The 14,144-nt window shown below is 36.3% G+C and overlaps 1 protein-coding gene across 2 annotated transcripts in view; it reads left to right on the top strand.

The window, feature by feature from the left end:
• The window catches only part of enox1 (ecto-NOX disulfide-thiol exchanger 1), a 260,625-nt gene that overhangs the window by 149,328 nt on the left and 97,153 nt on the right, over window positions 1-14,144 (top strand). For both annotated transcript variants that reach the window (XM_056465012.1, XM_056465013.1), the window contains exon 3: window positions 7,993-8,123. In XM_056465012.1, coding sequence (XP_056320987.1) covers window positions 8,114-8,123 — 10 coding nt within the window. In that variant the 5' untranslated portion in view covers window positions 7,993-8,113. The remainder of the gene's footprint in view (window positions 1-7,992; window positions 8,124-14,144) is intronic.

Raw genomic sequence — 14,144 nt, 5'->3', positions numbered from 1 at the left:
TATCATTAAATGTCTCTGTGTGATTGTTAAAATGGTCTTAATTTCACTGTAATATTTCACTGGAATATGTTGATTTGGTTTTTGGCTTTGATAAGATTTTTGCCTGATGCTCCCCCCCTTAGAGATGGTTAATTCCTCAAATTCACCAGGCAAGGGTCTCTGTAACGCTTCTATTCTCTTTAATTTATGGCTGTTTGTTCTGAGTTGAGTATTTAAAGGAAATGTGGACAAATATCATTAAGATCTTGTAGCCAAGACACCCCATTGCAGCATCTCTGAGACTTATGCTGCAACGTACTTCTCTGGTCAGGTATGCATCTCTAACTCTTTGATTTATCTTTGAGTAATAGATGTTGTATTTTTACAGTATCATCTCTGAATTGGCTTTCTGATTGTTTTATTATGTAATTGACATAATACAATTTTACCTGACAAATAAAATGTTAAGTTTTGATTCATTCTGAATTCTCCTAGAATCTTTTATATCCAGTAGATTAAGTGGAGTCTGCGTTACCTTTATGAGTCAATATGATTAGGCTTTTAATTAGGATTTTAAAGGCACATTTGACTGTACGGAACCGTTTTGGCATGACTGCATGGAGATCTTTAATCATCAAATTGCTGAAATTACAAGTTACATGGGCTTGGCTAAATTGATTACTCTTTTAGGATGAGTGAGTAGTTTGCAACCAGTCTATTTGAATATTAGTTATTCCTGCACCCTCTGACTAACTTCAGAGTGTCAACATACTGGCTGTGAGAAGATACGCAAAATTGCATGAAAGCATGAAACTGTTTGGTCCATAATGAACGTATAACTGAAGAGTAAGGAATCAGTTATAAATCAAAACTTTAAATTAAGTCATAAATGATGAATGTGATCCGTTCTTACAATTAAAAATACAGTCTAAATTTTACGATCACTTAAATTTGGAGTCAGATTAAATTCGGAGCTAAAAAATGAAAACAAATAAATTCTAATAAATAACAAAATTCTTTTCAGAAGCACTAGAAAAGGCTTACAATCATTTAACCTTCGACCATGCTGTTAGTTTCATCATTGGGCTAATAGATTAACTTCTACAAGCTTGTTTAGCTGGTTCAGGTGTATTTAATTGGGGTTGGAACTAAAATTTGCAGAACACCAGTCCTCCAGGACTAGGTTTGGATACCGCTGATTTAGCCACTTTAGAAATGTGTGTATGAAATTTGTATATGTGCACCTTACTCTGGCACCTGCCACATTTCTTATGCTACATATTTTTCTTTTAGACATGCCAGCTATTGAAATTTAAAAGCGTCAAACTTTTCACCAGATATCCATTTCCTGAATGTAACACACAAACACATACTGTATCTAATCAAAGTTGTGATATTATTGTTTGGCAATTAAAGCGAGCCGTGTCGCACTGCTAAGTTGATATCCGCGTGTCAGATTTGAATAATGTGCTGCGGTTTGGAGTGGCGGAGAAGGATGCGTTTGGCATACTGATGATGATACTTCACTCTCATGGCCCCGCTGGGGATGAAGCGCTGCACTTTCACCGCATATGGGATCCATTATTGGAACCCGTATTAAACAGCTTAATGGCTCCATCCCCCCAGACTTTGATTTCCAGGGTGATATAATGCATGGGGATGGAGAGAGCTGGAGAAGGGGATGAGATCTGTCTCTCGCGCGCACTGTGACCCATCAGCGGTTGACGTCTGTCAGTTTGATGGAAGTCTGATGGGTCAGCTGTAAGTCATTTCGAGCGGATGCGCTGACAGAATGTCTCAAAGTGGCTTTAAGGAGCTACACGTCCTTGAAGGCATTTCCTGCAGTCTTGTTACGCCAGCTGCAGAATCTATTGGGCCCAGTGTGACGGTAAAGGTTTGCACATTATTAGGCACTGGTAATGAGAGTTCCTGTGATGTTTCTCCTCTAGTGATTATCATTACTATTTATAGTCTCGCTCTATCTGAGAAGGCATTTGTGGTGGTGCATTTGGCTGGAGCTTTGGGAACAGAGCGGACTTCCTTAGCCGCGTTAAATAGGGCTAATAAAAGTGGCTGTGTTGTGGCTGAGGCTGAAATCTTTGGAATTGATGGAATCGGCTGGAATTCTTTCTCTTTTTGAATTATTTCTCTCTTTTGGAGCATGATCTTTTAATCTCATAGGACACATTTTATTGAATTGTTTTAATGTAATCATTGTAGGCAATGAATCTGATCATATTGTTTACATGAATACCAGTGATGAAAAATGATACTCAGGTAAAAGTACTTACCAAAAATCTAGCACAAGGAGAGTAAAAGTATCTGTTGTAAATATTACTCAAAGTATGAGTAAAAAGTAGCTTTTTGTGAGAACAGTTGTGAGAAGTGAGTATTAAGTTGTGAATGGTTGATGTGAAATGTGTGTGTGAAAACGTAATATTCTGTAGTGCATTTAATTGTTGATTAAAGCCATTTGGTGATTTCAGTCATTATACAGTAAACATCCTTTATCTTTTCATCATTGTCATGCAGTATAAACAGTCTCTAGGTCATTGCGTGTAAAGATTTCAAGGCTCAACAATAAGGACTGCCTCATGGCCCAGGGCCAGAGTGAGAGATGCTCAGGACAGGATCATTACTGGCTCGATCAAGCCTTATTACTAAAGTTTAATTTACCTGTGACTTTTTTATCAAATGCATCCAAATACAGTCTTAGAATCGAGAAAAAGTTTGTGCTTTTAAGCCTTTTAATGTTACTTCTCTGTGATGTCGTAAACATCATACTTCTTTTCAATTCCGCTTAGCTGATTGGATGTTTTTAGCATGTTCTTTTTGTCCATAACCTGGTAACAATCAATGCAGAAAAGAGGCTGCATCAAATGATGTGGCCAAAAAGAAAACGTCTGTTTCTAACGTCTTGGAAGCAGACATTTATGTGGGCACAATGAAAAATAACTTAAGTGATGTTTTGCACAGATTGCCGTCAGTTTGGCAAGTCGGACACCTTTTGTTAAATAATTTAGAAGTACAATAAAATACCTGCACATTTTTCCATACTGCTTTTTTTGATTGCAAAACACTTTGACTTTTTCTCATTATGTATTTATTATTTTTTTTTTAAATATATAATTCTAGATTCACATACATTATTTTTGACAGATTAGTTAAAATATTTGGCTAACAAATAGCTATTAACTTTACTTTTTTTGGTGAAGCCAGTTAAAATTTTGGCAGGCCAAGTAAAAATTGGAAGCACTGGCCCAATCAGCCAGTAGAGAAAATCCTCAGCGTTGAACCCTGCATCTTCTTGGACACTTTTAGGGTGCTTTCACATCTGTGGTTCGGTTCATTTGGTCCGGACTAAGGGCAACAAATGATATATTGTAGCATTTTCTGCTGTCTTTGGGTCGTTTTCACACCACACTGATCTCTTTGGTCTGAACCAGTGGAAAAGAACCAAAATGTAGTCATGTGACAAAATCCACATCACTCATTGGCCAAATGTTATTAAACGTATTTCCTAAACTGCTTTTTGATTGGTCAGAATTAACGTGCACTTCTAAAAAGCTGTGGTTTAATGCATTGCAAACGGCGAAGGCACATCGCAAGTCACTTCAGGAGGAGGCTTGAAATAATTTAGCTAAACTGCGACATGGTCATATTGCAAAAATATTACCAACGGTCCAGCAGGTAATGTTTTTCCCCCTCTCTCTCTCTCTGTTTAAAATTGTTGGTAAAGCGCTGTCAACAAATATTTTTCCTCTACATTCCATAATGCACAGCACATCGAACGACGGCAGCTGGATTAGTCCAAAAAGGCCCAGTACTTTTTGCAGTTGTGTCTGTTTTAGTTCGGATCATATTCTCACCACAAACGAACCGCTCCAGAGAGGTGGTTTTGTTGCGCTTTTTGGTCTGCTTTTGGTGCTCACTCGAGTACAATTGTTACATTCACAGCTGCCCAAACGAACCGCACCAAGAGGGAAAACGAACTCTAGTGGGATTCAACCGAACTAAATAAGGCAGGTGTGAAAGCACCCTTAATGCATGTCTTAATTATATAATTGATAATTTATTGATATTTCAGTATTATTCAATTTAACCAATCTCTATAGACAAGAAAAAATAAAGTAGCGACTGCAGTTTGAAGGAAAATTGTGGATTTAAAGTACAGCACTAAAAATGCAGTTAGGGGAAAGTTAATGTACACCTTTTTAAAACTACTTATTAAAGTTCAATTCCTGAAAAAATCTTTGAGTATTTGTAATTTGTTACTTTACACCACTGATAAATACTAAAAAAAAGGTATCATGTTAATGTTTCATATCACAATACATACAAAAATGCACCCTAATAAACACAAATACAATTAATTGAACTTGTAAACATCACATACAGTATATTCCAGAGGTGACCAATACGTCGATCACAATCTACCGGTTGATCGCAAAGATAGCGTGGGTAGATCGCATGGCATTAAAAAAAATAGATGTCTGCCTATCATCCATCCTCTCTGAAATGTGTCGCTTTACGCACATAGAGGGCAGTCAGTCGGATATCTGACCCTTTTCAACGCATGGTTAACCGTGTCAACTTCGCTCTGTGCTGCAAAACAATAGCGGCTATAGCACTTAGTGAAGTTAGCGCGGTTAAGTCCAAATATCGTTTCACCATGACTGATGATTCTTTGGTAGTGTGCTTGAGGCTGGCTATCAGCAGCTACTGTCTGGACTATGCTTCCCTGGCTAATTCCATGCAGTGCAACTCATCAGAGTAAGGTAATGACTGAAATATGTATAAGTTGCAGGCTTTTGCACAGTATGGGTTCTTACAGTTATGCAAGGTACATTAATATATATTGTACAAATACAGAATTCTTAATATGTTTATAAATAAATATATGTTTTGCACTTTTATATTAGGTAGATCAGGTGACGCAGTGGCGCAGTAGGTAGTGCTGTCGCCTCACAGCAAGAAGGTCGCTGGTTCGCTGGTTCTGTTGGCGTTTCTGTGTGGAGTTTGCATGTTCTCCCTGCATTCGTGTGGGTTTCCTCCGGGTGCTCCGGTTTCCCCCACAGTCCAAAGACATTTGGTACTGGTGAATTGGATAGGCTAAATTGTCCGTAGTGTATGAGTGTGAATGAGTGTGTATGGATGTTTGCCAGAGATGGGTCGTGGCTGGAAGGGCATTGCTGCGTTTTACGCTAAAAAGGGTTTTACGTTGCGTAAAACATGTGTTGGATAAGTTGACGGTTCATTCTGCTGTGGCGACCCCGGATTAATAAAAGGACTAAGCCGAAAAGAAAATGAATGAATGAATATTAGGTAGATCATTTTGACTTTCATTTGACTGGTCATTTTATAAGTAGCTTGCATGCTGAAAAAGTGTGGGCACATCTGGTATATACTATATAACTGCTGGTTAACTATGTTTATATATATATATAAAAAAAATTAAAAACTGTTTTAATTCTACCCGAAATAAAACAAATAAGACTTTCTCCAGAAGAAATACTGTGAAAATTTCCTTGCTCTGTTTTTTCCAAAAATACTTCCAAAATATTTGCCAAATGATGTTTAACAGAGCAAAGGAACAAAGGAAATTTTCACAGTATGTCTGATAATATTTTTTCCTCTGGAGGAAGTCTTATTTGTTTTATTTTGGCTAGAATACAAGCAGTTTTTATTTTTTTTAAAAACATTTTAAGGTCAAAATTATTAGCCCCTTTAAGCTATATATATTTTTTCGATAGTTTTCAGAACAAACCATCGTTATACAATAACTTGCCTAATTACCCTAACCTGCCTAATTAACCTGATTAACCTAGTTAAGCCTTTAAATGTGTGTCTTAAAAGGTAGTCAAATCTAGTCAAATATTATTTACTGTCATTATGTCAAAGATAAAATAAATAAGTTATTAGAAATGAGTTATTACAACTATTATGTTTAGAAATGTGTTGAAAAAAATCTTCTCTTCGTTAAACAGAAATTAGGGGAAAAAATAAACAGGGTTAATAATTCAGGAGGGGGCTAATAATTCTGAATTCAACTGTATGTATATATACTGATAAAGTTATGGTAACTAATAACCTTAACTTTTCTGATGTTGATTGTAATGCAATAATGTTCATGATTTGTAAAGCTGCCTTTGGAACAATAATTATTGTGAAAAGCGCTATACAAATAAACTTGAATTGAAAATATTTCCGTATATTATCCATCTTGCTTTTCTTTGTTTTAAAATGTATACTTAAAGGTGCCATATAATGCTTTAATACACGTGTAATAAATCTCTGATTTCTAAATAGAAAGTATGTCTTAGGTAAGTGCAAAAACTAGAAATGGTTTTACAGGTCCATTACCCAACCTAGGAATAATCATACTTTAGTTCTAAAAAAATTGTAGATTCCTTATTAAATGAGAATCTTTTCAACTGAAGTGGTAGAGAGGTTTATTTTAGCTAGAAGGAGTGAGTGACCACTTTATTCAATTCAATTATTACTTCAAAGCAGCTTTGCAAAAGGTGCACATTACTGCATTACAATCAGATTAAGTTAAAATTACAATAAAATATAAGTTACTGTGTTATTTACAGACATAGTTAACCTGCAGTTTTATTGTATATAGGTGATGTCTATATGTACATGTTTAATGAAGTGTATTTGTGTATTTAAGTGTATGTGTTGTCCTGGAAGTTCTCGATGGATGGGATCATCTCTTCCTCTCTTTGTATGAGTTGACCTCAAAGACTTTTATGGTTGGCATCATCTCTTCATTTCTTTGTATGAGTTGTCCTCAAAGTCCTCTATGGTTGGCATCATCTCTATATATGCCTTTATGCCACCAGTGTAACCTAGTTTACATCTGCTCTTGTGTTGTGGAAGAAATATAGGGTAAACTTGCTAGTTTAATAAAAGTAACTTTAAGTCAAAATTTGCCAGGGGTATGAATAATTTCAAGCGTGACTGTATATTTCTTACAAGTGAGTACATGGAGATAAAGTTCCAAATGCAGCTTTGGGATAGTCTGACCCTGCCAACAGGAGCAAACAGTACAACATGGGTTATCCAATAGAGAAACCTAGAAAAAGAGGCAATGGGCAGGTCAGGTCAGGCAGAAAACACTTCACAAATGCCAAAACAGTCGAATATCAAAACAGGTAAATACCAAAAAACAAGAACCAGGAAACTGCTGGATGATGCACACTAACAGTGATACAATACTGAGCAAAGATGTGTTTGAAAGTGAGGTAAGCAGTCCTCATGAGCTTCAGCTATGTGTTCATAATCAGTGATGATCTGGAACTGGTGTGTATGAAGTGCATGATAGAAAATGTAGTCCAGTTCAGTGGCAGATGTGATATGTAGAGTGCCATCTAGTGTGTCTGGTGGGCACTCGACTTGGTGACTTTGAAAATATTGTTATCAGCAGAATTCAAAGGAATCAATAGTAACCTCCGCTTACACAGATGCATATTTGAAGTTATTTTTATCCTTTCATTCCCAAAAAATGTACAGTAAGAGCCGAGTGATATGACAAAGATGCTGTTGTTGTTTAATTACAAACATGCACGTGTTTGTTCACTTTTTATTTATATTGCGCATTTACAATTAGGATCATGTCAAAGGAGCTAAACATAGATGAAGTTCTAGTAAATTAAAACACCTCAGTTAAGGTCTCACAGTTGAGGTTCAGTTGAACTGTGTATAACTTATAAATGTAGTTGAAACCTGACTAACTTATTTAAAAAAGTTAAAGCAGCATAAAAAGTAATTGTTGTCTTAACTTTTTTGTCATTAAAGGCTTGATTTTTGTCATTAAAGACGCAATGCAGTACAATGATACGCTCTATTGACACAAAACAGAAAAAAAAATCTGTTAATAAGCAGTTTGATTTCCTTTGATTGACAATTCCTATTTAAATTCTTGAAACACCTTAAAAATCGATTTCTTTCTGAATCACTTCCCAGCCCTGATTCTCATGTGGTTGTGTTGTTTTGTGTGTGCCGCAGGTTCCTCTGAACGTCGTGATGAGCTCCTGAGTGCTCCGTTGTCCTCGGCCAGCTGTCTTGGAAGAGCAAGGGCTCTGGTGACAGCAGTGGCACCCAGAGAAACAAACACTGACGAGCGGCCATGGCTAGTGGTAAATGTAACCTCCTCTTTTTATGTCCGGTACATTGGCTGTTTAGCAGGACAGTCAAAACAGCACATGCTTCCATAAGTTAGTGAGCTGTGGATGTGGGCAGCATTTTATGCCATTATAAGCTCGCTAATGATGTGAAAACTGTTCCAAACGTAGGCAGGATGATTATGCTGTCTTCTGAGATACCTCGTTATGGCAGATTCCAGAGCAGCGTCGTCTTTTTTTCATGGAAAAAAAACCAGATTAATGCATTGTACTGAGCTCAGTGTAAAATAAATCCTCGATATGTTTAGGGTCTAAAAGACAATAATCCTCTCATTCAGCAAAAATGCGTAAAATTGATTCAAAAATGACATTTATACTGTCATAAATAATATAAGGTTAAAGAAAGAATTATACCCCCCCCCCCCCCAAAAAAAAAATCAAAGATTTATCACACGTTAAGCAAAAATGTTAATGTTTCAGCTATTATTCTGTCATTTGATGGGATGCTGTACAATGGAGTTGAGGATCCAAATGCAGGATTTATTATAAGAGAATGATCAGGCAGGCAACGATCACAATCAGATAGCATGCAGGCAATACAAAATCGTGGTCAGTAAACAGGATGGTCAAAAGGCAGGTAGCAGACAATGTAAATAAACAAACAAAACAAAGCTAGGGTCAAACACTGTTTTCAAATACACTCACGATCACCAGCGATCTAATCCTAAATACAATCATGCACCTCACACACACCAATTCCTGATTCTCCTTGATTACACACACACAGCTGGTAACTCATCATAGACTGATTACCTGAACTTTATATTCCCCTTTCTCTCACACACACATACACACACACACACACACAAGTTGCTGAGTCTTGTTTATTTCCTGTAGCATTACAAAGCGTTCCATTGTATTGCCTTGCTGTGTTTTCTGACCCTCGCCTTGTTAATTATTTTATGTTGTTTGCTACCTGTGACTAGTGGTGGCAAATGTGTCGAAGCTTCAAAACGTTTTGAAACCCGCCTCTGCAATGACACCTAGTGGTCATTTTTATGTATTGCTCTGGAACAGCTTCAGCAAAGAAACAGTTAAGCAAATTGAGGCATTAAACGCCATGTTATAGAATTAAGGCTTCAAGTGATTTAGTGAAGCGGTGAGAGTTCCAGACTAGCATTCCAAGATGAGTTTGAATCCGAGCTGATGCGGCTATAGATGTTACTTTTTAAATGCTCTGTTCTCGTAACGTGTTTTGTTTAAACATTGGTCATCTGAATGAAAATGTCTTGTTTTGGTTACAAAATATTAACATTATTAAAATACATCAAGCCATAATTTCAAAATATTTGTACAACTCGGGATTCGAACTCTGGCCATTTGCAGCACAGTTACTTTGTGCACACATACGGTCCATTAAGCTACAGTACATGAGTTAGAGGAGTGATTCCACCCTTGTCAGTCAGACGCAGATTCGCCAGATCTTGAAACGTTTCTGAAACTATAGATGCTTTGAATCGCTTTAGTCACATGACCTGGTGTTTCGAAACACTTTAGTCACATGACTTGGTGTGTTTCGAATCACCTTAATCAAGTGACCTGGGTGTTTTGGATCATGCTTTAATGTAGTGTTTCGAAACACTTGCACTTTGGGGTCAAATTTTCAGTTTCACGTCAGCTATCCCTGCCTGTGACACTACTCCTGCTTTTTACCATTGCCTGCCTGAGTACTCTTGTTAATAATGATGCTGCATCTGGATCCTCAACTCTGTTGCCAGTATCATATATTACAAATAGATATGAATGAAATGAAATGTCTAAAAAAGATCAATGCAAATGTAATATTGGACCATGTTGAATATTCATAAACATGAATATTCATACAGGTTGACAGTTCATAAAGTGATAAGTCGTTTTCCTACAAAAGAAGTTTATAGTATGAGTAAAGCTTCCCCTTCATTGACATCCAGCGAAACCCCTCTCCCCCCAACAAAACTGCATTTTATTTCCGTCCCTACAATATGCATCATTATTTATTTATTTATTTATTTGTAAAGATTGAAACATGAGTGTATTTACAAAAATTAACCACGGTTTTACTATTGTAAAAGGTGTAGTAAGCACTTCTTTAAGATATATTGGTTATCATTTGTATAATCACAGTTTTACCACAAATGCCTCAGTTAAACTATGGTTAGTATAGAAAGACCATAGTTCTATGATGACAATTCTTAGATAGATTAGTATGGTAATGAATGTGTACATGGCAATGTTGATGTGCTTGTTTTTGGCTGATTTGATTATTGGTGCAGAACAAGAACCCAGACTTGCTACTTCTAGTTTATTCACAAACATGCTGTCTGAGAATATAACACACTGCTGCTGCAAACATAACATACAGTAAATGAAGCCCCCCACATAGTATATCGACACACAGATGGAGCTGGGAAACTAAAAAAAAAAATTGCTGCAGCACCATGTATTTAACGATGTGGCTGGAAGCAGATTGATTGGACCTATCAGCCTGTGCATATTTTATGACAGATGTTTGCATTTTTTAGGTTTCCTAAAACATGGTCAATTAATTATTGGTAGTAAAACCATGGTGAGTTTATGTAAGTGTCCAGTTCTGCACCTGGAGGACAAATGTCCTGTAAGATTTAGTTCCAGCCAACTGCAACACACTTGCCTGGAAGCTTCTGAAGAATTTTATTAGCTGGTTTAGGTGTTTTGAATTAGGGTTGGAGCTAAACTGTGAAGAAGTTTCCACATATTTTTTTCCTGCAAGGAAGACATGATTGAGACAATGGACTCTATTTTGACGATCCATGTGCAAAGTGCAAAGCGCAAACGGGCATGTCAGAATCCACTTTTGCTATTTTAAGGGGCGGAAAAATCCGCTTTGCGCCGTGGCACATGGTCTAACAGAGTTGAGCTTATTCTCTTAATGAGTTATAGGTGTGTTTTGAGAATAAACCAATCAGAGTCTCATCTCCCATTCCCTTTAAGAGTCAGTTGCGTCGCGCCGTAGCGCATTTGCTATTTACAAAGTAAGTATTAAAGTAAGTGGAAAAACTGAGCATTTCACTGCAAGAAAACAGTTAAACAGAGCATCTACAGCGCGAGAATGAGAGATAAGCCTCCTCATTATTAACTTTCACTTTCGCTCTCGTGGATAGGGAAACCTTGTAAGCACAGACATCAATTAACCTATAAATAATTTATTTAGTTTGTTAAGCACAAAGATTTGTTTCAAATCTATTTCTAAATTCAGTTCTAATTCCCAGCAAACGAATAAATAAACAATAATAACAAAGTGTGTTCAAACAACTGAGTTATATCCAAATACACATGCTATGCCCCATATGGTCTTAAATGTGACAGGTGGGCAAATCTAAGCTTGTTTTTAATAAAACAAATATACATATGCATATAATAAATAATACTGCTAATAATATTAACATTATACAAAAGCAAATTGTTATGAATAAACTGAAAAAGCCCCCCAAGATGAAGAAGGCATGAAAGTATGGTTTTTATATTTATGTAGGCTAGAAAATTATATTTTTTGTAATATTTTAATCCTTTATATTCATATCCTATAGGCTATATATCCTTATTATATCCTATTTATATCCTTAATATTTTAATTATTTTTCATTTGTAAAGATATTTGCGTATTGCTGTACACCCTGTCTGTATTAAGCAAAGTGTAAGCGAGGCGCACAACTAACGTGCTCTGGGCTGGACTTTAGACCAGCTTTGATCTGATCTATTTGAACCTTTTATTTAAGTTCCTCAAAATAGCAACGCGCCAGCAATGCACCTCAACACGCCTATGGGCGCACATATGAGCGCAAATGCATTTGCTATTTAAACAGCGTGGTGCAAAATGTCAAAACGACTCTTGCGCCAAGCTGAAACTAGCAAACAACTATTGTATCGCGCCTTGTGCCGCATTGCGCCGGGTGTATGATAGGGCCCAATGTGTTTGTTGTGCAATCTGCATCATTCGCATCGCACTGTCAAAATGCACCACTATTGGCACATATGCATTGACTTTGTATGTAATATACTCTTGCGAATACTTGCATTTGGTGTGAATTAGGAACAAAAGACAGGACATGCATAATCTAAAGCAGGGGTTGTCAAACTTATCAGCTTATGACCCCCCCAAGAATACCAATGTCAGCGACTTGTGATCCTCACTATTCTGGGTGGTTATACTGTAAACATACAACCATTGGCCTATATCTAACACACCAATAGACCTATAGGTTGTTTTCAATCATGTGGTTCTGGTGACATGCGAAATTCAGATGGAGGGCAGGAAGTAAAATACTGAATGCGAGACATAGAGGAAAGTCCCTATTTTTGCAATTTATACCATATTTCAAAGGAGATATAAATAGATGATATGCTGGGCATAATGCTTACATGAAGACGGCCAAGTTTTCTACTAAACTGAAGAATATTTGCCTGTCATTGAGGTGGTAGATACTGTATAAGCTATTACGTTACATGAAAAAAGACTTTAGTAAATACTATAGGGTTTGGAAGCATACTATAGATAATTATTTGAATTAAACTGTCGTAGTATTTATTGTTGCTGTGGTACGACACAACTGTAGTAATAAACAAATTATTTAACAGGTTTCAGTTTCTGTAATTATACACCATCACAATGCACCACAGTTTACACTAATGTTACAGTATTTATTACAGTTTATCAGTTTACTATGCTACTTATTGTACCTGTAGCATTCATTAACAAAGAGTTGTACACATTATACACTTTAGGTTCAAAAACATGTTTATTATAAATTATTACTATATAGCTTTTTCCACCATGCGGATATCTTACAGACATCACGAAATAACACGCATAGCCTATAGTCTAAAAGTGCTCCACAAAAATTTTCTAGTTTTTTCACATTAGTTGTATTTCTTTTTTTGCTCGGTCAATGAACTTACCATCAACAAACATTCACCACTGCTGCGCATCTCGATGTTCACGTTACTGTTGTTTATTTAGCTGAAATGCCAGTAAAGACATGGACTATTGCAAAACAAGACGGAGATTTCATTGCAGCGATTACATGGCAGGGTACGTTATTTATATTCTCCTGGATTTTTATAAATAGGGTGGTGTTGTATCTGATTTTTATATAACACATTAATAAATAATACACACTGCTAGGCCTATATATTTTCTTTATTGGTGCTGTCAAACTAATTATCGCGTTCAAAAATTTGTACACATGAATGCATTGAAAAAACGTTTATCACATGCCGCCTTTTCTTCCATTTTTCAGCCAGTTACTTGAACTTTCTCCCCTTTTTGAGCAAAAACTTTTGAAAGTCTATAAAAGCTGCTCGTTATTTTTTATTTTGGCCAATTTAACAAATATAAACAACATAAAACAGAAATATATTGATGTTCTGATAGCGATTCCTATGTAGAAGAATCAGTTTCTGCCCTTCATCTGAATTTTGCGCATCATTAATGACATCATGTGAAAACAATCAATATAAACATAATCATACTGACAACACAAAAAAGTGCAACAGTCCATATATATTTTTTAAACCTTGTTTTTTGCTCAAATCACCACCCTTTCGTTATGTTCGTGGCTGTTTTTGCCCCATTGACTTCCATTATAATGACATTTTTTGATTGCAAAGCCATGACACCATGTAATCATGCATTCTTGATTGTTGGTGGTTTTCCCTGTTGGGACATGATGAAAACATCCCCAACAGCACACAAGAGTTAAGTAAATTATTCACTGGTTTAATTTAAATGTTGACCTCACCTATTAAGATGGGTAAGTCCAATCTTGGTTTAATTTTGGAGACCTTCAATCAGAGATCATCCTCCACATTCAGCCAAGACCTGTATTCATTTTTCATGTACATGAGTTCCAAAAGGTATCGGAAAGTTTAACAATGCACTGTAAATGATAATATTGCAGTGTCGTTAATGTAACAAAATCATCCTAGGGGTTCCAATCTAATAGAAACAAAAATCAAAAG

The sequence above is a fragment of the Danio aesculapii genome, chromosome 9, assembly GCF_903798145.1.
Source record: "Danio aesculapii chromosome 9, fDanAes4.1, whole genome shotgun sequence".
Taxonomy (NCBI): domain Eukaryota; kingdom Metazoa; phylum Chordata; class Actinopteri; order Cypriniformes; family Danionidae; genus Danio; species Danio aesculapii.
Note: the sequence above shows the minus strand (reverse complement) of the source record. Positions and strands in the feature narration are given on the sequence as shown.